The 26,636-nt window shown below is 40.2% G+C and overlaps 1 protein-coding gene across 3 annotated transcripts in view; it reads left to right on the plus strand.

The window, feature by feature from the left end:
* Window positions 1-26,636, plus strand: part of APP (amyloid beta precursor protein) — a 216,670-nt gene that overhangs the window by 57,976 nt on the left and 132,058 nt on the right. For all 3 annotated transcript variants that reach the window (XM_054056832.1, XM_054056833.1, XM_054056835.1), the window contains exon 3: window positions 15,930-16,059. In XM_054056832.1, coding sequence (XP_053912807.1) covers window positions 15,930-16,059 — 130 coding nt within the window. The remainder of the gene's footprint in view (window positions 1-15,929; window positions 16,060-26,636) is intronic.

The raw sequence follows: 26,636 nt of genomic DNA on the forward strand, positions 1-26,636 counted from the left end.
GTTTTTCTACATACCTACTATTTATGATGCCAATCTTTTAAGTACTGTTGTAGGAAACATTTTTGATGAAAGGCAAGTCAGTTTAATGCCAAAGACTGAGTTTGGTAGTGCTTGTAAAATAGTACTTGAGGCCCTTTTCTGGTAGATGTTTCCTTGATGCCTTTGCTGGGCTTTCCTACACAGAGTGTCCTGCTCTTGAGGTGCTTTGAGCTTGTTTGGTTGGATGGAGCCACCATTACATGTTAGTTGCCTCAAGTAACTGGTTAATTGGGGAATTGTTACACCATGAACAAAGAGAAATTATTGTTGACTGGTAGACTCCTTTAACACCTTTTGTCAGTCAGTGTACTCTGCATGTGGTTGTCATCTGCTAGGCATTCATAGCATCTGTTTGCTTAGCTTCAGAATTTAATCTGCGTCATGCTAAAACTTCTTCCTTCCCAACAGCAGCAAGAGTAAAGTAACTGAGAGTTTTCATTTACTGTTTTCTCTGTGATGGGTATTTGTGTACCTGTCTGGTAGGGCTATGCTAGAGGAACTGGCTCTTTATCTGTGCAAAGAACAGGGATGTTCAGCACAAGAATAACTGAATGCTCAGGCAGAAAGAGGACTGACATTACATTTTGGATCTGCTCTCTCAGTTGGCTTTCTTAAACAGCATGCAGCCAGGGTCACACTTTCTTTCCTGATTTTTAATGTTACTGTACCATTAGCCCAGCATATCTTAAATAGCAGTCAGCGAGACAGGAAACCAACTTGAGTGTGCCAGCAGTAAGGAATGGCTGAATTTGCAGTCTGAAGCCTGAGTCTTTTTAACACAGTGGAGGATTTTCTATGGCACTGTCTTTGCATTTCTTTGGAAATTGTCCCTCGATGAGAACAGCGTGCAGGCTTCGGCAAAAGTTAAATCCTATTGCAAACTTCATTGTTTTCCTTTTCAAAGGCAAAATGTACTCCAAGCTTGAGGTGTGTGAAGTTCAGAAATGTCTGTGGAGTGGAGCTAGTGTTAAGCTCTTCAAAATGATAGAAGTACTTGCCCCGCTTATACTTGGAGGTGGTAGAAACCAGTTTGGCGTCATGTTACGGGACCACTTTCCTGAGCTAGTGTGGTTCAGATGTCAAGTAATTCACCCAGGATAGGAGTCAGAGCTTGGCAAGTAGTTATGTCACGCTGTCGGCAGTTTGTTAATACTGTTCCTCATGTTAAGTAGACAATGTGCTTTGATTTTGCGTTGAAAGCCTGATTCGTATGGTATGTGGACTTAGAATGTGTGGTGATCTTTGCCCTCTTGACCCTGTGACAGTATCTGGTTGAGATGTCTGCGCTTTGCTCCTGGCTGGAGTGTTTGCACGTTGTGTGAGCAAGTTGGGAGATCTGGTGAGAAGCATGAGTATGGGAATGTTCCAGCTGCACAGCGTTTTGGATTGGAAACCAGATGCAGGATTGCAGTCCTTCGTGCTCTGTCTTTTAAAATTCAGCATTGACACATCTCAGAAGATTTACAATTGATTCAGACTCTTAAAAGTTTACTCTAATGCTTCTCAGTATGCCTTTGAGCACTTGGAAATGCACATCCTGTTTCTGCTTGAGAATAAGGTCTTACACATATTGGTGTGGAAGTTTTGTTGGAAGCGATTGAACTTAATGTTATGCCACAACAGTGTTGTTCCCTAGGAATTAACATCACTGTGGTCAGTTGAGTCATTCAGAACAATTTGAAGTGCTTCTGGTTTCTCTGTTTGGCAACCATCCTAATCCTCTTGGGATTGTTCTTTTATAGGAGAAGAGAAAAAACGCTTCTCATTTTTCTGACATCCTTTGAGTTGGTGGATTCAATCTTTCTGTTAGAGAAGTCGGTGTCAGGGTTCCCATTGACTTCAGTGGCGCACGAAGTACAAGCCTCAAAAAAACGTTTTGCCATCTGTGTGGGAACAGACTGCAGGAGGAAGGAGGCTGGCAAGAAAATGCTGAGCTTCTTTTTTTGGTGGGGGATGGAGTGCTAAGACAATTTGTTCTTTGGTTTGCAGGCTTCTGAGCTGCTTCTGTTGAACGTAACAGATGCCTATAGACAGCCCATGACAGGGAGCTTTATGCCCATCTAGATTTGGTGCTTATATGCCAATTTATGAGCAGCTTCTATCAGAACCTTTCTCCCCTTGATGTCTACACGTTCAACAGCCAGCTCTGCAGCAATGTTAATTAGCTGTATGTGAAAAAAATATGCAAAAGCTTTGGCCCCTAACCTCTCATGTGCTGTGTGAATGACTTCTGGCCTGTGAGTACTGGGGCTTGCTGTGAATATGCAGTGGTGGAGAGTGGAGCTGAGGGGCTGAGAGCTCCATCTCCTGTGTTCTTACTGCTGGAAAATAAAACAGGCCAGGTGAGTCATCTGCAGGAATGCAGCAACAGAGGGGAACTTTCTGCTACGTGGGTTTTTACTCTGAAAAAAGCAGTAGTAAGATATGGTTTCACCAAAAAAAGAGTGCAAAGTAAGTGTTAAGCAACTGAATTGCCCTAGGAGACATTGAACATGTTCTTCTGTTTCAGATCCACAGCTAACTCGGGCTGCCGCTACAGGCAGGGGTGTGTATGTGTATGTGTAGTCCGGCAGGCTTGCAAGTCTACTGTAGCAAAAGGATGTTAGGGCTTTACGTTATGGTAAGGTACAAGAGGGTGCCCACTTCATTTCTTGCTTTGCTTTCGCATTGACAATTGCCCATGGACTCCAGGGCACAGCTTTGCCTGAGGGATTGTTGGCTGAAAGCCCTGGTCCTCAAAAGAGGTGATGTCTGGGGTGTCTTCCTGTTAAATACCCACATGGACATCTCAGACTGACAGCTTATTTCTTTAGCAGCTCTACAGTATTTAGCAAGAAATCAGGATTAATTGGGTTTTCAGTCCAATTTAGCAACTGGAAATGAAGGTGCCAGCCAGTTTAGCAAAACAAGCCAGAATTTTTACATTTTGGGCAAATTTCCAAGCTTTGTTGCAAAGACATTTGCAGGTGGCAGTCATAACAGACCTCTCCATACCCTTTTTCTCTTCTCGTGTCATTCTGAGGATTTGAAATGTCATGAAGCAGAATTAGAGAATCAATAAGTGCGGCTTATATGTAGGAGTGAACTTTTAAGTTATCTGGGCATTTCTTAGTATCCTACTGGACATTAGCTTTCAATAATGCTTTGCAGCTTACCACATGTGAGCAGTAGGTCCTGTTCCATATAAAGCAGAATGTAACATGTATGTATGAGCTGCTGATTTCCTTGGGAGATTTCCTTCTTTGTGTGACATGCTGAGTGAGACCTCCATTGCCTGGCACTCATGCTACCATTCGCTGACTTTCCGCCCACTGCTTTTTTCCCCAGTATGGAAATGTGAAGCAAATTCTTGTGGAAATCTCAGCAATGTTTATGATGTGGCACTTTATTATTCTCCATTGTTTTGGTAAAGAGTTCTGAAAACACGTTTAACTTTTTAAGGTAGTTCCTTCTTTTAGAAACCGATAATTTCCTTGGGTTATTGGTTTGGTCTCGTTTTTCTGTATTCCCTGACTCAAAAAATTGTGGTTATCTGGGAGTTCACGAAAGATGGCAGTAGTTAAAGGGGGGAAGGAGGGCAAAGGAGGGAAGAAAAAAGGAAAAAAAAAAAAGCTAAAAAAAAAAAAAGTGCTTAGAAAATATCCTTACTTCAACCTGAATACGTGAAGTGAGTTTAAGTGGTGTGGAAGTTTTCTGATCCCGTATGTCCAAATTCCTGACAAATTTCTGAGAGTTTTTCTCAGTGAATTTTTTTAAGATGTGCAGAGGCTACATCTCTGTACATTTGTATAATTTTTCTGCATTTGAAGATTATTTGAGTTTAAAATGAAATCCTGACTAAGTCCAATCAGGCTGAATTACATGTGTTCAGCTTATTCAGCTTTAAGATTGTAGAACTGGAAATTGTTGTCTGAGTTCTGGAGCACTGTTACTTTAGAGTCCCCTATCGGAAATACAGATACATATGAAATGTAAAAAGACTAAATGCACTCCTGTTTTGGTAGCAGCTCAAAATTGCAGTTCCCTTGAGTAGATATGGCTTCAGAAAATGATTAGTGACAGTTTCTGTAGATGAGTTTTGATGGTGAACTTCATGCAATCTGAGATACAGTTAATATTGGTAATAGGAATAAGAAATATCTCATTTGTCTTCGATTATGTATCCTCTGGGTTACTGTTACTGAGAGCAGTTTGCAGGCAGAATAACTATATCTGTGTGAAACAGTGGTAAGGCAGTGCTGATTACTCCAGACCAAATATTATGAGAAAGACTTAACAATTTGGAGAAAAACTCAAATTTATAAATATTTGTGAAGAAAGAGGTGATTTGTTTAGGAAGGAAATTCTTATCCTATTTTATATAGACACTATATATGCTGAGTATGTATTTTAAAATGTTAATCTGTATTTTGTGCACAAGAACAAGAGTTATTAAAGAAGATTGCTACTTGCTTTAAAACAAAATATGTCGTGTCATCTTAGAGCTACTCAGGTAATGGCTATAGGTGTCCTGTTGTAAAGGATCAAGACATGGAAATATAAGACATTGTATGCACATTTCTGTCCTGTTCACAAACAAGAAATGTTACTGATTTGAATGCTTTCTGCAGATGTGCTCCCTATAGCTTTGTTCTTTATGTTCAACTTCTAATTTTTAATTTAAGGTCAAGTTGTACTTTAGAACATCAGTAGTCTGTTTCTAGCTTGTGGATTTCCCAGTCTTATTCTGTATTCCTTTCACTACAGAACTAAACCATGCATGATTTTCTTGGAATCTGGATGGTGGCATACAACCACTGTTTCAAGAATATGACCTTACATTACCACTTCACATTCTTGGTATTAGAGTCTGAAGTTGATTTCATGAAAAGGGAAATCACAGCCATGTTTCTGTCTTGGGGCATGCATGCAACTGAATCTAGGCTCTCAGATTAATAAATTACCCTTTGGCTAGTTCGACAGTAAACTCAAGAATGCATAAATTAATTAGATTACTAAAAATGAGTTCTCAGGACTGTTACTTCGTGACAGTTCTTGCATGGCCCTGAGGACAACTTTGACATAAAGTAGGTCATTTCATAAGCAGTGGAATTTGGAAATTGTTGAGTAGGGAAAAAATATATTTTTTGAAGTAGATGTTATATATCTGCTTAGGTATGTTTTGTACTGTGATCTACTCAACAAGCAGCTAACAACGTGGTGACTGTTTGACAGAAAGGTTTCTTTAGGTGAAGCTTGTTAAACTAGTTTAAGTAGGTAATTTGTTGGTTTAAAATGTGAATCATAGCCCATTTATATTGATCATTTTTTTCAAAACTTGAGAAAAGGAAATTGTAACTTTCTGCATGGAGTGATTTTCATAAAGCTATTAAGTTCCTTTATTTTCCTTCCTTCAGAAAGGTACCCCGTCTTTGGGGGCAAATTGCTGGCACAAGAGCTGGTTCTTTCCCTGCTGGCCCCTTTTGAAACATTATGCTTGATGTGAAATAGTGTTTTGTCTTCATCACAATAATCCAGCAAAAAGAAAGACATTTTGGGTTTGTTTGTTTGTTTTGGGGTGGTAATATTTACATTTTTGAAAAAACAGTCCTACCAAGGACTGCTCCTGGAGATCCAGGTCAGGTGGCTGAGCCCACATTGCAGCTCTTTGAGTGCTGCTACTGTAGCCAACACAGTTTCATTTAAACACCCGCCTTGTACCTTCTTTGTCTTACACAGATCACCGACATTTTGTATAGTTATGTGATCAAGGAAGGAGCCACAGTCAGGAGAGCACTATGCCTCACCTTCCTCCCACTGACGTGTGCTGTCAGGGGTGGCAGCCTGCAGGAGAATCCACTAAACCAGACCCAAACCGCCTAAACTGTCCCACCTTCCTTTGTACATGATATGTTGCTTTGAGATAAAAATACCCTGTTAACTCAATTAGATATTATTCTGTCTCACTGCTCTAATACTTAGCTTATTCATACAGAAATGTAATGAGAACAAACAACAACAAAAATGAAAAAATCTCTCTGCCCCCAACAGAACTGTTAATTGCTTCTAGCAACGCTGTTGAGTAACAGGTAGATGTAGCCTCATCTTCTGTGTTTGTACTCGAGCAGAGTAAAACTGTGAGTGGGCTTATGGTGGCATGACAAAGTGGGCTTCAGTGTCTCTCCATGAAAAACAATTTCCACCAACAGAGAAATAGAAGTGCTTGGTGCATTTAAACAGTAGGTGCTTAAGGTGGACAGGGAAACAGCTAAGAAGAAGCCATAAGTCCAACCCTATTTGCTCTGAGGTTTTACAGTATAAGCAGCTGAACATCCACCATAATTAGACAAGAGAGACTTTAGAGACCTGATGTGGTAAACAGAGTTTGCCTGGCAGGGTTAAGAATTTTGGTGGGTTTTGTTTTTTTGGGGTTTTTTTGTTTCTTTTTTTAATTACATGTCAACATATTTGTGTTCTAAAATCAGGGACTTGAAAGGCAGTGAAGAGAATGTGGTTGACCATGCAGCCATATTTCTGCTTCCACAGGCTTTTGCCTTCCCTGTATGCAGAGGGAAGCACTCCAGAGAAAGCCAATGTACAAGTGTTCCATTAAGTCTGTGTTGTGAGCAGAGCTCTGTGCATGAATTAGGGTTGAGTAGGCTACCTCATGTCTGGCACTTTTTTCCCGTTGCTTTAATTACAAGGCAAGTGGCAGCCTTTGTGAAATTCCAGATAAAAAGCATGTTAGGGATTTTTAAGAGAAGTAGTCATGTACACATGAAGCTTCTTGTGGGAGAACTAACCAAACTGGCTGCTATACTAAAACTGGCTCATGTTTCTATGACTCTCGATACTAAAAGCACTTGAGATACTCCACCAGGATTTCATACATACCCTGCTCACAGAGAAAAGCAGTGAGTGCATGTTCTCATGACCGGGAGTGGAACTGCAGCAACATCTTGATCTCCCTTTCTGCCTCCATCTCGTCCCACAATTTGTGAATAATGCCTGGAAGATTCATGATTACCTCACAGGCACTTGAGTTGGGGTTTTTTTGTTGTTTTTTTCTTTTCCATAGGACAGGATCAGTAATGAAGAAAACTAGTTTGAGTGTTGAAACGTGTGCTGGTTTTGCATGCTTGAAGGAGAAAATGAAGAGATTTAAAAGATACTTAAGAGGACAGAGTGTTTCTTTCTTAGCACAGAACTTAAGAGTTGCAGGGTGGGCAGGCAATTGGAAATGGGAACTAAGAGGATCCTAAGATGAGTGGATTGGAGAGACAAGAGTTGGGATGAGAGGAGTGGGAATAGTGGGTGAGTTTCATGGCAGGAAACTCTTGAACAGCAGCTCTGTGTGTAATAGTGAAGCAGCTGAGATGTTGGGAGGAAGATGATTTGTCAGATTGGTCTAAGAAATAGTTTGAAGAGCAGTATATGAAACTCGTAGATGAAACAGAGGGTTGACTCAGCTAGTGAGGCTGCAGCCGTTAAAAGCTGAAGGATTTTATGGATGGATGCTAGGTGGTGTGGCTGAAGATAAGTATCATGTCTTTGGAAACTTGTCCTCAGAAATAAAAGGAATAATTCTCTGGCTAGTATGGAAGATACTCAGCCTGGGATTACTTATTTACTCTAAGTAATTGGGTGTTGTTTTGCTTTTAAGAATTGTTTGCTTCTGTTTCCTTTCGAACTGTGGAATTAAAAGGATTATCTTTTCCTGAGTTGCAGCTGGAAATCAGTGCAAATACCTGACATGTTATGCTGATTAAGTTGCAGCAGAAGATAACTGGAATGTGTGCTACAGGAGCAGAACTGCTTCTTCTTGGGTACTTTGCTCTTTCTCAGGTTGGCCTATGACAGTGAATTTGGAAACTGCTCTAGTGCAGGTGGCGCTGGGTCTGTCTCTCCTTTCAAAATTCTCCTTGAGCAAGTGAAGGAGTTGCTTGGGCTACAGAGAGTGACAGGAATAGCCCTGTAGCTTTGCTTCTGTGTGTAGAAGTGGCTGCATGGTTGAGAGAGCCAGGGGTGAGTTGCAGAGCTTGATCGAGTGTGACAGGGCATAGATGTGGCAGAGAAGCGGGGGATGTTGCTGCTGACCACGGGAGTGTACTGAACTGGAGAGGTGATGGTTTCTGGCCAGGGGTCTGCTGCGGTGAGGAGAGCCACAGGCCTGCATTAGGCGACACTGACTGTGTAAACATGTGAGAGGAAAAGTGGAAGGGACTAGGGTGTGGTGGCTGGGAGGCAGCTAGTGTGCCAACATACAGTTCATCTCTTGTAAAACACAACAGCTGCTGTCTGCAGGTTTTGGACCTCTGGGACACATAGCATGGTTTTATGTTTGTGCGTTATTCTCTCCAAAGCTTGCATGGCTTCTTGTTGCCACCTCTCTTGGCAATTTGATAGAGGGGTTATGTGCATACCTGTAACAACTCTGTGTCCATGCAAGAGAACTGCAGAGCTGATGTTACCAGAAGTTTACTGTGCTTTACGGTTCTAGCTGGTGTTGTTTCACCTGGTTAGCATGCAGGTCTAATCAAGAGCTACAGCAAGTGCCCAGAAAGCAAGGGTTAAAATTCATAACTTGGGCCAGCAGTTGCTGAAGAAACAGGCAAAAAATGAGGATAGCTGGTTGAAATGAGTGGGAGCATAAAGGTAATAAACATTCATAGTTGCATGTGTTAAGTGTGTGCACTTTAATGTTTGATTTTTCTTTATTTGTAAATAGGAGAGTTCAAGGGAAGTTCTTTCCAAAAGAAAGAATTTGTGAGGCTTATGTTCTTTTTTTCATGGAGTTTTAAGTACGACGTAATTTTTAGCCGTTAAGTTACATGACATTGCAGCAGTAAGTAAAAAACAACACAAACCAGGCTCTAAAAATTGCTGCTTCTCAAGCCCCAATTCTGAGTTTAGATCTTAAAATATGAAGATTACCGTGATACCCAAACCCTCTTACGGTAATGTAGAAAAGTAGTTCTAAAAACTAGTAATAAACTAAAATATTTTGACATGAGACACGTATAATAACTTGAATATGCGTATAGCTGTCTGTTTTCCACATACAGGCTGCAAGACGCTTCATTCAGGGTTGGCTGTGCCTGTGTCATTGCTGCTAATATGATGTCACTGCTGCTGCAGCTGATCTGGAACAGCTGGGACTTGGCAGTGTTGCCACTTCCAAAGTCATAGTTTGGAAAGCTTGCTGAGACATTGTGTGTGGGCACACAGAAATAATTATTGTATACTTCCTCTGTATGGATATGCCAAACTCTTAAAAATGAGTGCAGCACATTTCGTTGTTCCTGCTCTTTCTTAACGTATCTGTGCAAAATACTGGGAAGTGGCTGGTCTTTTACTTCTTTCTCTCATTTTAAGATGTAGGTTGCTTTCTGCTCTCCCTGTGTTTAAGTAGCATCAATGTTGTATGTATAGAATATTGAAAGTACAGTGGCACATGGTCCAGTTGAAAGGAAGCTTTTCCACAGACCAGCTTGTTTGAATGTTTTTTCCGTTTTCAGAAAGCGAGGGGAGGAGAGTGGAAAGGGGGGGGGGGGCGGTGTCTGGATGTAATCAAACTGTATCCTACCGTGAGTTATCTTTAAATAAATCAAGCATTCAAACAGTTGAATTTGCTAGAGATGCTAGTGCTGTTCTTCTCTTTTAGCTGTTTGAATATTCTGCTCTGGCATTTCTATGCTCAGTCTTGCATTTAATTTTTAATATAGATACTGTCACTAGCTACCTGAGACAGATTCAAGCAGAATGCTAGCTCATAAATATCTGTCTGATCTGGGGTGTATTAGTACCAGTTTTTCAGTGGCACGTTGCAGAGACCAAACAATGCGCTTTGGGAGAGACTGAGCAACTCTTTCTCAGTCTACTCTCAGTGAGAGTAGAGTTTTGAGCTTTACGTTTGAGCTCAAGATGGCTTCAAAGTCTTGCCATGACAGGTGCTGAAGCTCAGAGTAAAGGGAAGATCTATAAACCAAATCTGTGATCTAATTTAGGCCAAGGTATCATGAGTAGGTGCGGCAAACAACTGAAGGATTAAGGAAGAAGAATAGAAGGAAATTATAATAAGGAAATGTATCCAGTTCAGACTGATACAGCATTTAGTGGCAGTTAAACTAACGCAGATCCCTTGTTTGGAACAGTCAGAATTCAAATAGATGTGGGATACACTTTGGAGAAAAATGCTAAGGTGTTTAAATAAAAAATGGCAATTGATCACATGTTAATTTTACATATAAATTTTAAACATTATTTTTACCTCTTGTCTAGATTCTCTGCGATTCTAAATTGTTGGTAAGGATGGACACCAGTCCCTGATTATGCTTCACATTCTTTAGTCTAAGATACTGAAGGTTTTTAAAGTTCACGTTCAAGTGTAACATCACCCTGTATTTTACAAGGGGTGCATGTACTCCTATGTATGTGCAAGTGCATGCATATGTTCTTTTAATGGTTTCCATGGGTGCACCATACACCATTCATTAAGTAAGCCAGACCATTGGTCACTCTAAAACTGAGTCTTGTTCTCTTTCCTATGATGAATCTGCTTTTGGAATATACAGGAAAAGATCCTTAAATTCAAGCAGAAGTAGGAATAAATCCGTACCACTAATTCCAATCATATACATTACATGAAGATTTTTGTATATATTGTTCTTTTAATTGTATAATAAAAAAGCGCAGAAATAAATTGCAGTAGCTTTGCTAACCTCCTAATTGTCATCTAACCTTGTAAACTTTTCAAAAAATTATTTGAAAATATGATAAAAAACCAGTATTCCTAAAAGCCAGAATTACTCTAGAAGATGAGAGGGATAATGACTAATAAGAAGAGATGAAACATTGTGCTCTTGAATTGAAATGTCTTTTAGCGTCAGAGATGACTGTCTCTCATGTGATTATGCTCAACCATTACTTCAAGATTACATTAATATATAGAGTTTGTTTACTTCTGCTGAACTTGTACAACTCTGTGGAAAGACCTATTTTTATAGTCATATGACAAGGATTGATTTTTTTCTTTTAGGTATATATTTTAGAAATTTCAGTTGCAATTAATGCTGAAATTTGAGCACTGGCAGAAGTTGCCTGGAGAGGCTATGGAGTCTCCATCTTTAAGGTATTTATAAGGTGTCTGGATACAGTCCTGGACAAGCACTTCTGGATGGCTCTGCTTGAGCAAGAGAGTTGAGGCCAGATGACTTCCAGAGGTCCCTTCCAACCTCAACCAATCTGTGACTCTATATGCATCAGGGCAGTCGTCAAAGGTGACTAGCATCGTTCATAGGATGTGTTTCTGAGTATCATTGTGGTGGCTGAGTAGGAGTATCCGTGTTAGGTAGGCGTTTTCCATTTTAACAGAGAAAACTCTTAATTGTGGGTGGGCTACTAGGGGAGGCACCCTCACAGGCACAGTTGTTCCATCTCAACACTCAGCAACTTGCTCCTTTTGGCTATATGTATGATAAATTAGGATGTTCACAAATTTTATATTTCTAGAGGTTGTAAACTGCTGCTGGGCTTCGTTGTATTAAATGAGCTATTCCTGGAGTCAAGCACTTCCCATGCACAGGATATGTGATCTGTTATTGCTCTTTGGCTCTTCTTTGAACTTCTTCCAATTTATCCAAGTCTTCCTGAACTGAACTGGTATGTCATTGCCTCCCTGAGCACCCAAGAGCTGTGCCCCCCTCCTGCCTGCAGAGTACAGCAGGGCACTCACACATGCTGCTGGCTGTCATCTGCTGCCACAGCCAGCCCCTCCTCAGATAGTCTACCCGTCCCACATAAGCAGGCAGCGCTCGCTGTGCACGAGCCGAACCATCCGTCTGTGCCAGCCATGCCAAAGGGGCTCTCAGCTGGTCTCCTTCCTTCTGACAGGTGGAAGGAGTGGCTGCAGTGGTGGTGGCCCATCAGCTTCATTATTTGAGTGGTTTTCTCTGCTTCCTACCTCCATACCTTTATGTTTTTCCCAGATTTGTTTCAAAACAGTCCCGAATCTCCTGTTAGGTAACACATATTCAACAAAATTGTCATAACACTGTCAGCATTGTATCACCAACACCTTTGTATGTAGAAGAATAAAAACGCCCTTTCTTTCTTTAAGCATATCTACATTTTATTCCTAAATCAATGTGTCATCGGACTTGGTAGTGATAAACACAAATGTAAATGAGCTTACATTAAATTCTAAGCAACTGGAGTGCAGGAGCTTCTTAAATTTTTCTTCTTGAAGTTGGTATGTAAGGAAGCTTAGCAATGAAAACAGACATAAATTAAGATCTAGCAGTAACTTTGGATTGCCAGTTAAAAATTATAGAATACTTTGACCTCTGTTTCTTCCACCATTTCTTTTAAAATGTGGGGAAGGAATTACTTTGCAGCAAATCATGATAATGTTGAAAGTTTGGATCTCTTGTAACTTTCTAACTGCTCACTCTGAGTCTCTAGAAAGAGCAGTGGTTCATTAGGGACACTATAAATAAATGAGGTTCATTTTTCTGTGCCACTAAGTAGGTCCCACTTCAATTCAGAGCAAATACCTTATGTAAGCCGAGTAAGGGGAACTTTCCTCAGCGCATACGCTTTGCTGGCGTTAACCTATTGGTAATGGAATTCAAAGCCTGTTTTCTCTTATGAAGGGTGGACAGAGCTTCGTGTGAGCCTGTCAGAGGAAATTAGGAGTTTAGTAACTGATGTATAAATAGAAGAAGAGGCTTCTTTGTATTTCTTCATCTATGTGTGCTTTTGACAAATACTGTTAATGACTTAGAATTTGGCCCACTGTACTAACCAAAAGTTCAAATGGTGGGTTTGGGAAATAGCAAAAATAAAAACAATACATTCATTTTTTACCCCTCTAATCTTATTGTTTCAGCAAGGTTCTACTACAGTAATACTTTCAGTATTACTCATTAGAAATTCACCTCATGAAAGCAACTGTGTCTTTGTTCTTGTGGTTCAGAAGGCTATTTTTCATCATTTTAAAGCTATGTACATGTTGCTGTGGATGCATAAATTGATTTGAGGTTTTTTTCCTTAGTTTCTTTTTTTAACATTCCAGTCCAAACATTGTGGATTTTTTTTTAGGTGTCTTTGTTTAAGGCATTTACTTCCTCTTTACTGACAAGTGACACTTAACTCTGAGTTATGTTTCTGAGGAATGTTAAAATGTTCCTGATGAGAAGGTGTCATTGACACTGTGAAATATCAAGTGCGTGGTTTGTGACAGCATCCAGTATTATATAGGTGTGGTCACTAATTATTCAGATGTGATGTCTGTGGATGTGAGGAATGCAGAATGATGATGATAAGGGCAGGGTCCTTATCATCACCAAGAAATTAAAATCTTTCTCTTGCATCTTGCTTGTTAACTCTTCAGTCAGCTACAATGCCTTGTGGTGTAATATTTACACAGCAGTCTCGAGGTATGAAATTTCCTGCTGCAGTGACGTCCTAACCCATTTTGGCAGTGCTGTGACAAGAGTCAAGAGTGTGAGCGTGTGCAGACCTGTTAGGTTGAAGAGAGGGGACCCAAGAGAAAAGATAGAAAGGCTGAAGAGGAAAGAGAAGCTTTCCTTGAATTTGCAACTTTGCTGTTTCAGTTTAGAGTTCACTATTTAAAGCATTGATGGAGCAGGGGGAGCTGCAAGTTTCTCTGGAGCCCTCTTCTGTGAGTAGTGTAAAAATGGTGGTATATTTGTAATGCGGACAGTGACGAATGGCCCTTGTCACTTGCAGACAAAAAGAACAAAGCAAACTACAATCTTTTGAGTGGAAGGAAACTTCCACTCCTAAGTTTTCAGTTATATTCCATGGGCTTTCTTGAATTGATGTGTATCTCATGTGTTGGGTTGATGTAGAAGATTGCATCTGAAGCCTCTGCACATGCTTTAACCATTCGTTATAGTGAGCTGAGGGTGCTTTGAGGCTGGCAAAAAAAGACATCAGATGGCTTCTGAGAAGTGCTTATGTAAAACAAGAGGTATCTGATTAAAAAATGCTATTTTGTAATAAAAGGCAAAGTTGATGTTCAATCTCTACCACAACGTGCATTATTTGAGTAGTGTTTCTTTCTGTAGTCATTTCTTTGGCATTACTATTCTGTTTGGCCTTGTTGTGTGCATTAAGATGTTAATACAGATCAATTTTACAATTTTACCAGCCCCTCCTGTCTCTTAATGAAAGAAGTCCTTCGTAAGTTTTACCAATCGTGCTTTGATTACTTTCTGTTGTTACCATGCCTGTAAGCCATGCCACATTCATTCAAAGACTACTCTTTGGTAGTGTCTTCTAAAGTTTGAAACTTTTGCTTGAGCTGCAGTTAAATAGCCTGTTTGCTTCATATTTGCCACAGTTATGTTTAAAATCTTCAGTCACCAAAGTGCCAGGCAGGCATTGGCCCACTGGGATGCTGTGAGCTTAGAGGAGTGAGGTGATTGAGGTGAATCAATTTTCCTTGAGGCAGGGCTGTCAGTGTTTCTACAGTGGTTTTCCAAGCATTGATTTTGGACTTCGAGAATTCACCCAGTCTCAACCTAGCTCTCTTTAGCTGGGACTGTTCCTTTTCTGCAGGGTGTTTTTAGACCATCTCCAATTACTTATTTTTCCTCAGGCTTGTTCCTATTTCTGTTTTTCTTCTCCACTGGTAAGTGTGAGTAGACTGTAGTTTTCAGTCCACCGAAATCGTCAGATCTGATGTACTTGGAAATTGGTAAGGATTGCTTGAGGAAAGGCGAAAGAAATCTATTCCTATCCGAGTTTAATGTTAGGACTGATAGATTGCCCATTTGAAAAATCAAGAGCAAGAGCCATAGGCTGTGCTAGCAAGCGGTGTGGTGCAATGAGATTCAGGGGTGTGGAGTGAAGCAGCAGGGGCTGAGCATCCATGCAGGATGCGCTTTGCAGACTTTGCCTTAGTTAGCTCTAGCCTGGTGATGTGGACTAAACAGCCATTAGGTGTGCTCCCATTCAGTTTTGTCTATGAGGAATCTGGTTTGTGTGCTCTGAAACCCTGCCACAGCATGAATCACAGTGGAGTGGGAGTTAATGTGCTTCCAATGAACCGAAACACAATGTAGATGCACTGTTAGAAGGTGACAAGGAGGCAGATCTGCACAGAAGGTCAGCAGCTAAGACCCATCCTTCGCAAAAGAGACCATATAAGCCATTACTGACAGTAAAATGAAGAAAGAGAGGAAGCTAAAGGGACTATGGGAGATAAAAAGCCAAATAAGTAGCTTGATCAAAGTTGCATTTTACGGATAAATTAATCAGTTTACTGGTGGCATGGTTGTGGGTGTAGAAGTATATTGAAATATTAAAAGCAGATAGGATTTTGATATTAGCAGTTTAAGGAAGTTAGAAATAGGTTCACATCACCAATATAAACCTGAATATGAATAACTGATACAGCAGACTGTTATTACTGTGCAGACCAAAGTGTGAAAGAATGATGATGTTTGTTAAAATGTTTGAGATAAACATAAAGGTACACTATTAATTTTAGATGTATGGAGATTAGGCCCAATACATGCAGTTTTGCTTGGAGAATGGTAACTTAGATGTGGAGAACAGGGTGTTTTAGTGAACCATGAAATGACTGTTTAGCTCACCTTTAGCTTATACTGGCCAAGTTGTATTTTGACAGCTAGCTGTTACCACCATGATATTCTGAGCTGGCAGCTGTACACATTTGCTGATGAACAAATACACCAGCTTTTCAAGCAAGTGCAATACTGGTACCATGAAGTAAATATAATACACAACAGAAGAGAGAGAAGATAGGAAAATTAGTATTGTATTGTGATATCCATGTTACAAAAATGTATAACAGTATTGCATAACCCAGAGTGATAACCTTCTGATAACCTTTGTCTTGCTTATACTTTGAATGCTAGGTCTACCCTGAATTACAAATCACGAATGTTGTTGAAGCCAACCAGCCAGTAACGATCCAGAACTGGTGCAAGAGGGGATGGAAGCAGTGCAATGGTCACCCACATATTGTGGTTCCCTACAGGTGTTTGGGTGAGTGACTGAGTCTCTTTTTTTTTCCCTGCATTTTGGTGTTTCAGTCTCTTCATGAAAAAGATAAAGAATCTACATAAGTATCTTTTACATCTTTGTGTTGCAGTCTTCTCTGAGGTGGGTTTCATCCTGTTGTTCAGTCCTTTGGAATTGCATTAACAAAACAGAAAATAGTCCTGCTCTTCCTGATAGTATTTTCATGAGCGCCTGCAAACCAGGCTTCTGCTTACTCCCTCATTTTCTGTCATCATTTGTCCTCTCCCCTCTTTTCCTCCCATGTAGACAAACATATGTGTGCCCAGTTTAGTTTTTTGCTTATAAGCTATACATCTTTTCCCTCAATAAATAGAACTTTTTCCCAATTGTTTTTTTAATATCTAGTACTCAGTGTCTTACTGTGAAAGGCAATGGGAATCTATTTTTATTGGAAGCAAGCAAAAGTTGCATTATAAAGTAGAATTTCTTCCTGCAACTTCCTTTTTATAGCAGTTGCTTTCTGTTCTCTTCTATGTCCTTGGTGCTTTGAATCAATTCACCAATTTAGAAGGGAGGTTCCATCCTTCACTTTTTGTTTACCTTTTCTTCTCTGTTAGCTGTCAGCATTCAGAAAACAGTTGTACTTATTTTTTCTATTAGCATCTAGGCACGACATTTGCTTGAGAGTATTTTGTGAGCTATTTAAATATGTTGCTTTACCAGTGCCATTTGAATTGCAATAAATAGCCATGCCTAGTTTCATGATTAAATACTGGAGTTCAAAGTTGGAGCTTGCTTTTTAGCTGCTCTGGCTTAGTAGTGATGTTGTGTGGAAAGCAACTCAGGCCAGTTACTCCATGAAATAAATAGTGAAAGAAGTTGAGGAAATATGCAATCTTTCTAGAATTTTTGTTCATTTGTGTAGAATAGCTAAAACACATGGCGCACACTCTGCCTGATCTTCAAGACGTGATTGTGCCAACTTAACAAAGATAGGACTGCAGAGTAATGAACAAGTATGCTACCACTTTGGTCAAAGGTAGCCAAAACAGCCGAGGTGCAAAATCTGTGCTAAAAACTATCAGGGAAATGTTATTGTTCAGTGAAGTTTCTAGATCTGGTGTTGTTTTTATGGATACGAAAAAGGTGTTTCAAGACCTGCAGTATATCTTTTCTGATGCTACTGCAGACTGTTTAAGGAGAACCCAAATTGAAGATTTTGGTGGAGATAAGAACCTGAATCCTGACTGTGGGAAGGAACCTACTGCTTATTGTGTTTTCCAGACTTCCATGTGAGTTGCGTTGGTCAATTCCACCAAAAGTTGGTATGCTACATGGGACATGCTGTTCTTCAACCCATTTGATGCTGTGTTTTCTTTAGTTTTCTACAGTCAAGATAAAGCCACCAGCTTTAGTGTCCATATTCTTGTAGAGCCAGATAAGCAGCTTGTTAGAGGTGGGGCAGAACTGCTGTCTTACTTAGCTTCATTATGATACATTTGACGAGATTCCGTGTGTCTGCCCTTGCACTAATTAGAGATGTGGTGGAAGAAGATCAGACAAGTGGTTTTCATTGTTTATTGTATTGTCATTATAAGCAAAGCTCTGAATTATGATCGGGGAACTGTAATGCTCAGGACTGTCTATGCTTATATGTAGATTTGGTCAGTGCCCTGGAGAGCTTAAAACCTAATTTAAGATAAAAGACAATGTCATCACAAGAGCAAATGAATATAAATTGGCCATGAATAAATTTCATCTGGAAATTATAAGGAAGTTTCTGCAAGAGTAAGAAGCCCCCACAGTCTTCTGGTAAAAGGAATAAGTATCTAATAATTTAGAAGGAAGTTCATAAATTTATGAACAGGATTATATGCAGTTCCCTGCAGGAGTGAGGAACTGGACTTGGACTTTAAAGGTGTCTTTCCTGAGTTGCAGTTTCAAATGAAAAATTAGCAGGAGGTGAATGTCTACTATCTTAGGTAGCATAGTGGTAGGCTTTGCTTGCTGGAGGCAAGAATTTTTTAAAGACATTTAAGCACCTCGTGCCCTTTAGTGCTTCACCTTTAGCTCCTATTTTATTTTTTAAAGTCCCCCCCTTATGCTGTTTTTTCGCCTGTTTTCCTTGTAATTGAGGGTTGTGCAGTTGTGTCTGCCTGCTTTTGTGCTTGTCATCCTTCTGCAATGCTGCCACTCGTCTTTTGACCCTGACTAGAATAAACCTAATAGAAACAGAAGAAACTTAGATACTGATGTTCCAAAGCGTTTACTCTGAGAAGAGTGGCCACACAATTACTTCCACTGGAGGAAAAAATTGGTGAACATCGCCAGTATCTGTCAGTTCCCCATCAGCCAGCCCTCTTGCTTGTTGTATGTGGCTAAAGCTGACTTCCTTGCATGTGGTCAAAGTGCACTTGAGAACAAGGTTGGAGGAGTGCGTAATTTTCCTGCATGAGGCGTGCTTAGTACCCAGCAGCTTGATGCTCATCTATTGCTAGCTGCCTATGTTGTCCTCTCCTGTTTGGATTGCTGCCTTCATAGTGGTGAAGCTAGGCATAAGATGAACAGACCGTCTGAAATGAGAAGTAGTCTTGAAGGGGGGAAAAAAAAGTGTTGTTCTGATTTTCTAGCAAAGACTATTTACTTTTCCTGTGCACAGTTATCCTTTTAATTTACTACTTTGATTTTTCTGTAGTCTGAAAATTGCGGTCAAATACCTTGAATACTTTTACTGACTTGTATGTCGAGAAGGTAGACTGGAAGCAGAGAGCTGATTGAATTCAATCTGTCAGGATCTCATGGCTTTGACAGCTTTTTTTTTTATATAATTTTATGCAATGTTGTATTGATTTTGTTTTGATTTTTATTGTTTGGGGTTTTTTGCTAACTAAGCTTGTAGCCTGCAGTCACAGCTCAGTATGGGGATACTAATTTTATTAATTAGCGCCGTAAGTGGTACTTTTTCCTAAATCTTATTTGTTACAGAGTTAAGGAGTCTCAAGAGCTTTTTTCTTTATCTCCTGCTAATACTACTTCAATGTTAAAAGGTAATATTTTAACAAGTTGGACCTTGCCTGTCAGCTCTGCATGTGCCTGGCTTGATCAGCAGCTGCTAGTGGGCAATTTCAGGAGCTGGGCACTGGCAGCGAGCATTCCTCAGTAATTTTAGAGCAAGTAGATCCTTGATGTAGACCACCATTAATTCTTACCAGAGTCAATAGATTTAAGATGCCAAAAGAAAGCTTGGCAGTGTGCAGGTGATTGCAGGGTCGAGTCTTAGAAATTTTACTTCGCTGTGAGAATCACTTTCAGTATCTTGAGTCAGCTTACCGTTTCTGTTCCATCTTGACATTTGTTTTCCACAGAGGTGAGAAACAGTGAGTGACAGAAATGTGTCTGCTTCCAGGCCAGAGCATCTTCACAGTCCGTTTGCATCCCAGTCTTCAACTGAGGCTTTCTGAGACATGTAAAGACCATATTGCTACAGCACTTGGCAGCTCCGTTATTTTTTTTCCTCTGAGATCCATGTACGAGGGTAGTTACTGCAGCTATTTGTAATAGTGTATTTTAATAATATTGATCAGATTTATTAGGTTATACAGCTTTGTGTTCTTGTTTCATAAGTGGATGCAACTAAAGCATAAAAGCAATGATGATACAAAATAGAAGCCTGTTATTTGAGTCAGCCATGTGTCTTTGCAGTGACCACATAAATATGCCCTTAAAAATGTTCTAATTGAACCCAAAAAAGAAAAGCATTACTGGTTAAATTTAAGATATGTTTTTATGCCGGTGTGCAAAGCTTTGCAATTTTCTTACAACTGCAAGCTTTGAAAAAAACGTTCTCGTGCAGTAAATTACATTTACTGATATAGTCATTGCTTCCAGGGACACAGGAAATTACTGTACAGTTTCAGGTCATTGAAGAGGAGAAACTTGCGAAAGGAAAATTGTTGAGTAAATTCTGGTTACCATTCTGAACACACTGAAGACATTTGCCTTAAAACTGTCTTTTATTTTTGTCTTCCTTCTTTTAGAAAATGACATCTTCTGGTGTGTACTTATGGCTTGAAGCCCAGTTAGTCACCTTATAACAGAAATAGAAGTCTAGGTGGATGTTGAGGTCTCTTGAATGACTGGTGTCTTCAACAGAGAAAAAGAAAACCTAGGATTTGAGTGTGATTTTTTTTTTTTTTTTTTGTGTGTGTAATACATTAAAGGGTTAAATTATGTTATGTGAGTGAGGAGTGTGCTTCTTGACAGAGAGCCACAAGTATGTTCTCAGTGCTCGGGCAAAGATGATGAGCTGTGAGATAGTGATTCCTTGGCACAGTGATGGGAGTGCGTGTTGACATCCTTGCACCTGCAGCACACGAAAAGCAGGTGCTTTTAAGGACCAAACCCTCCAAAATGGTAACGGTAAGCTTGCTGTGGGGCATGAGCTGCAGAGTTTCATCAGGCAGTGCCAAGAGGCCTATTATTTCAACTTCGTTTTATGGAAACTGTTCTTAAAGGTGTCCTGGCTGCAGACATAGCCTTGTTAATGTTGGAGGGAAATCTGCCACTGGCTGCAGCAGGAGGACAGGATTTCTGCCTGTGTTGGGGCAGCACGGGCAATAAGAAGTTCTGGTTAGCTCTCTCTTCTCTTCACTTCTTGCCTGAGGAAAAGCAGGTGGGAAATTTCTGCAGTGTGAGTTGTGAAATGAGGTAATTCACTCTGTGTTCCCAGCTAGCAGTGGGAGCGGGCATCCTTGTTTCAGTGCCGTGATTCTTTGTAAATGTTACACCTGTACTTTTCTGAATAGATGACATTTCATTTACTGTTGGTGAAATATGCCCCAGCCTGGGTGCTCACTGTGCACTGTAGCTCTGGAGAGACAGGAGACACTAAACTGCGCAGATGTTTGTGGATCAGTCTGTGGGTATGGCAGACAGACAAGTGCGAGGTGGAGTAAAGGGGAATTATCAGGGCATTGATTAACTGTGCTGCATAAAGTGCTTGCTGGCATAGTCACATGTGTTTTGTTATCCCGTTAATGTATGCTGCTAAGCAGTGTATCCAGGCAGTGTTTCAAGGATCCAGATGTATCAGAATATCATTATATATGTAGCCTCTGTCAATCAAAATGTGATTACTTGCTGTCGTTTGTTCATAAACAAGTGGATTAGGTTAGATGACAAGTACATGTTGCTGTTGGTTACATAGTGAAAAGCTAGCTTCTTTTTCTGGTTTTAACAAAAACATCTTTGAAAATATTTATTAGCTTGTCATGCTTTATTACTCTTACCAGCTTCTAAAGTTATCCTCTTGTTGATGTCAGAAGAAGAAGTGTACTCAACTTTTGATACGCATCCCCAGCCAATTACACCAAAGAAAACACCAAGATTATGCCTGGAATGAGTACATTAGAGAGATATGTAGTAGTTCTTTTGGTTAACCTAGTAGTTTATTCTTAACTGTTGACTTTTTTCCCACAAGCGTGTGAAATGCCCGTTTAGTTCTGCTGCATGGGAGGATTTGCTGTTATTTTCGTCTCAGGTCACTGTCTAGTGTGCCTATTGCTAACTGTAGTAGCATAGCTTCTCTTCCAGATACTATGGAAGCATTTTCCACTGGCTTTTCTGTGGAGTGCCTAATCAACAGAATGACATTAAATAATTGTCTTGGAGTTTTCCTGTCCCTGCTAGTTTAGCTCTCCACCTCCAGCTTGCTTCAGTCTTCACTCAGCCTTGTGAGTGATGCAGACAAGCTTCACACCACACTCTCTTCCTAAAATAAAAAAAGGCACTTAAATTTCAGCCTACACGACTACACCATGTCTAGGTTTTCTGGCAGTGCTAACTGACGGGAAGGAAAGGATCTCCAAAATAACTGACAATCTGAATTGTTTAATGGGGAGACCACGGGTAGAGATATCTTGGGCGCAATGAAAGGTGCAAATGTTCACTGGGAGAAATATTTAATCTCTCTGCTTTGCTCCCTCTCAGACAGTATTCCTGCCTACTAGTGGTATTTTTGGTTTAGTGCTGGCGGGCGGGTGAGAAAGCTTTGCCTCCACGGGCTAGGCACATTTTTTTGTGAAACTGCAGGTGCTGCAGGGATAATGAAGTGTCCTAATGAACTGGCTTCCTTCCACTGCAGCAAAGCCTTGGCAGGTGCTCCCTAGACAGGTCCCTGGCCAGGTCCAAAACCATATTTAACTGCATACTGGCAGCTTTTCAGTGTAGTGCCAGCAGTCAGAGTTTTTCTCCTGTTTCTGTGCCCTTGCAGCTGAGCTAATTGTGCCAGGCTTTTAGGACCTCAATTCATTAAGTTTGTTCTTGAATGTGCTACTGTGCAGTGGCGTAATTAAGAGCATGCCCTGACTTGCTTCATTGGGTAGAAATGGGTTTATGTATGTATACACTTGAACTCTAGCCTTAATTTTATGGTCAGGTTCCGTAGTAGAGAAGAAAGTGGCAGTTAAGCATCAGCTGGGTTCTTGATAATTCAATAATGACTCTATCTTTTTATTACAGTTCTAAGCAGCTGTATAGCTTCATGGTTTACAACTGTCTTTGCAAGTATTAGCTTTGCAGAACAGGACTGTATAAACTGTTACAGTGGCCTTCGTGTTTGAGGGAACAAAATATCATGAGCTGGAGGAGGAGATGAGTGGGCAGACAAATCCTGAATGAGACTGTCCACCAGTAGAATGAAAACTTTCTCAGGCAGCCATGGATCTGTTTCTGGAGGCTTCCACCTCCTCAGTTAAACCAAACATAGGTTTGATTTAGCCAAATGCTTGCTGAAGGTGTGGAAATGAAGAGGTAAAGGAAAACTAGCATTCTGGTGGTGACGAGAATGCGCCTTTATGTATGACTAAGCAGAAATATAAAACGTCTTATAGAAGTTATATATATAGAAGAAATAAATCTGAAATGATGAGAGGATGGATCATAGAATCATAGAACTTGTGTATTTTTGTGCGTTTTTAGGGTGTAGATATGTTACTTGTTTGGTGGCTGCAGTAAGGTTTTTAATAAGAAAAGGGTTTGTAGAACAGGCCAAAACACAAAACCTTTTTGAGATCTTGAACACAACAGCTCTAAATCTACTCCTAAAGCAGTAAAAGAATGGTTTATAGGTAAACATTTAAAATGAGAGGCTTGTTTGTCTCTGCAGTGGACAAAGGAAACCAGAATGCTTCAGGAACAGCTCACAGGAAGTGGCCATTGACATGTAAAAGTCTTCCTCATACCCGTCTGTTAAAGGCAGCATTGCAAATTGTAGTAAATAGTGTTTCTATTTTTAAAAAAATGTTTAAGAGCTTTAAAGGCTAGATCAGTTTTCTGCTTGAATGACCAGTGCTAGCTGGACTAAGTTTTCTGTCTCCTTTAACTCTTTGTCCAGTCTATCTGTGCATTGGGATTTAAAAGCAGCTTATTCCTGTGTTTTCTGCAATGCTTTATATAAAAAAAAAAAAAACCCACAAAATGTAATGCTCAAAGGATAAGGTTTAAAAAAGCTCCTAAATTAGGAAGGGAGGAAACTGATGTGGCCTCCTGAAAGTACAATGACTCTTCCTGAGCAAGGGGTACCAGAGAGGCTGCAATTCGCCTGAATGAGCGATCTGGTCTGCTCTTGACCTCCTGGCCAAGCCTCTCCCACAGCCTCAGTTACTGCATTCCCCTCAAATCCTGCCCGAAGACAAACCTAATGTTCCTCTCAGACGTTTCTCTAACCTTACCTGAGCACTTTGGAGACGCAGGTTTAGTTTCATAAAGGTCACAATGCAGAGTGTCATCCCTAGCTTATATTTGGGAGACTAGAGAAAGATTGGTGAGAACTTTTTCAGAACCAAAAGTATATGTTGATAGTTGACCTCCAAATGGTAAAGCACTTAAAACAGCCTGTATGTTTGTGTGTATGTACACCTGTACAGAAGGATTATTCATGAAGCATATACTTATATTTGGTTTTGATATATGTGTGCATTCACACATGTGCACCACCCGTGAGTAATGCGTGAAGCCACTGCATAAATTTCATAGCTTTTTCGCTGTACACCAGCTTTTGGAATAGAAAAAATAGAAACTTTTTGTCTGAGTATCTATCTAGTGCCAGAGAGCTGATTTATTTTTTATTTCCTTCAACATATTGTAATTAATATTGCAGTGGGGGAATTCTGCAAATTAAAGTATGGTTTGCTTAGCCTTTTAGGAAGGAGAGATGGGGAGGGGAAGAGAAAGGAAGTGAACATCTTGCCACATATTGTTACATTGATTTTCATATGGAGCATCTTCCTACAGATTTCTATTGCCTAACTGAAAGCAGTGGTAAGATCTCATCGTAAATACATTCTGGTCTCAGAGGAAGATTTAATATTGCCAACAGATCTGATGTAGCAAACTGCGAAGGAAGAGTCCGTGATGAGAATCACTGGATATTACTATAAAGTGCTGGGGAAGATCCTGGAAATGCATTTCAGTGAGTCTGTTTGTGAGGATGGTGCTTTTTTGAAGTGCTGAACATCTATGAATATTGGACTTGTCAATGAGTATGATATTGAGGAAGAGACTCAGATTTTTTTTTTAAATGAGTAGATAGGCAAATGGATAGTGTGTCGACTTTGATTTTTCAAAAGAAATTTAGCAAGGTCCATTACCAGAAGCTATTAAAGAAATTAATCTACCATGGAGTAGAAGAGAAAACTCTTATGTGGCTAAACAAGAAGGAAGATAAAAAAGGCAGGAATTAATGGTCCATCCTCAAGGTGGAGAGAGGTCACCAGCAGAATCTCAAGGGATAAGTTCTTGTGCCCATGACATTCGAAATATTTGTGAATTGGAAAATAGAGTAACTCATGAGGTGACCCATTTCATGATGACACTAATTTATTCAGGGTAGAATTAATGAAGGGAAACTATGCAAAATTTCAGATAGGTTTTTGATACTGATTGACTGGAGGTAAAATGGCAGGCAAAAATTGATGTGGGGAAAGCGATGTAGATGGGAGAAGCACGAAAGAAATTAATCTTATTTTAGTCTTTATGGTGATACTATCAGTGGCCTCTTAACTTATCAGGACTGAGAGATTGGACATTGCTGGTTCTATGAAAACCTACTTTCATTAGCACCAAAAAAGCAGTGTTAGGGGTTATTAGGAAAGGAATGGGGAACAAGACAGGGTAGAACATAACTCTACCACTGTGTCAGGTATGGACTGTATTTGTGAACACTGTGTGCAGTTCTGGTCTTCCTCATAAGAAGTATATAGTAGGAATCAAAGAGTTTAAAGGGTGATGGTGAGTGCTTGAAGCACAGCTCCCATAGAAGTGATACAGTAGATTAGAAATTTCCAGCATAGAAAGGAAGATGCCTGGGGGCTCTGACAGCACTCTATGGGGTCATGAGTAGCTTGGAGAGGATGGATCATTGGTTCATAGAATGACCTGAGGTGGAAGGGACCCACAAGGATCACCTAGTCCAACTTCTGTCCCTGCATACGACAACCCCAAAATTCACACCATGTGCCTGAGAGGATTAACCAAATGCATCTTGAATCATCATTCACCCTATCTTTTGTGATGAGACATGGGGTTATCAAATGACACTAGCAGGCATCAGGATTCAAGCAAACAGGAGGCATTGTATGGTTGTATATTTTGTTGCACAGTGTGTATAATAGCTCCTTATCCCTCTGCCACACAGCATTCACTCCATGAATGCTGGGAGTTTACAAAGGTTCAAAGCGCAGCAGGACAGTTCACTGCAGAATAACTCATCTGGTGTCAAGAACCTTAGTCTTGTGTCTCTGCATGTTCTTCTACACTTTACACCCTGTTTTTCATCTGTTGTTGTAGGTGTCTACTGTTGACCACTTGAGCCAAAAAGTTTTTTTAGACAGAGATAGCCAGTCTCACACTTTTGTGGGTTCCTTTCCCATAACAAAGATTGCTTGCTGGTCATTAGACTTCTTAGCCCCATCTGTCACAATTCCAGTCAAGTCTCCTTGCCCTCAGGCAATGATATTTCTTCACTACTCCTTCTGAGTAATCTTCTTCCTAGCTTGGAATCCATCTCCTCTCAGCACATCTCAGTATCTGCTATCTAAGCCAGTCTTATTTGTGTCTACTTTCCAGCTCTTCATCAGCTCTGCCACGCATCTCCCATCATCTCATTTCACATCTCAGTTGATAGTACCTGAGCCAGGCAGATAGAGACCTTGTGGTCCTTCCTGGGAGCAGTGAAATAAGGCTGCTCTAGCACAAAGGCAAGGCAGTATTCAACAAGAAAAACAAAAATACCATTCTGCCACAGCAAAAATGTGCTCTTGGTTCTGAATGGTAAGGTGTTTGTGCACAACTGTCAGTGCTTCATCAGATGTAAAGAAAGGTATAATTACCTCAGCTGAGCTTTATTTTTTATTTTATTTTTCAACAAATTGCAACAAAATTTTCTTTATTAAAGTGTTCTCAATTTAAGACTGCTATGGACATGGACTTGAGGGTTGTTTCTGATGTTGCTTAATTTGTGTTGAAGGAAGATACAATTGCTTTGTATGTCAGATGACCTAACTGTTGTGAGATATTCTACTTAAAACTTACTAAGATGGCAT

The sequence above is a fragment of the Cuculus canorus genome, chromosome 1 (assembly GCF_017976375.1).
Source record: "Cuculus canorus isolate bCucCan1 chromosome 1, bCucCan1.pri, whole genome shotgun sequence".
Lineage (NCBI taxonomy): Eukaryota > Metazoa > Chordata > Aves > Cuculiformes > Cuculidae > Cuculus > Cuculus canorus.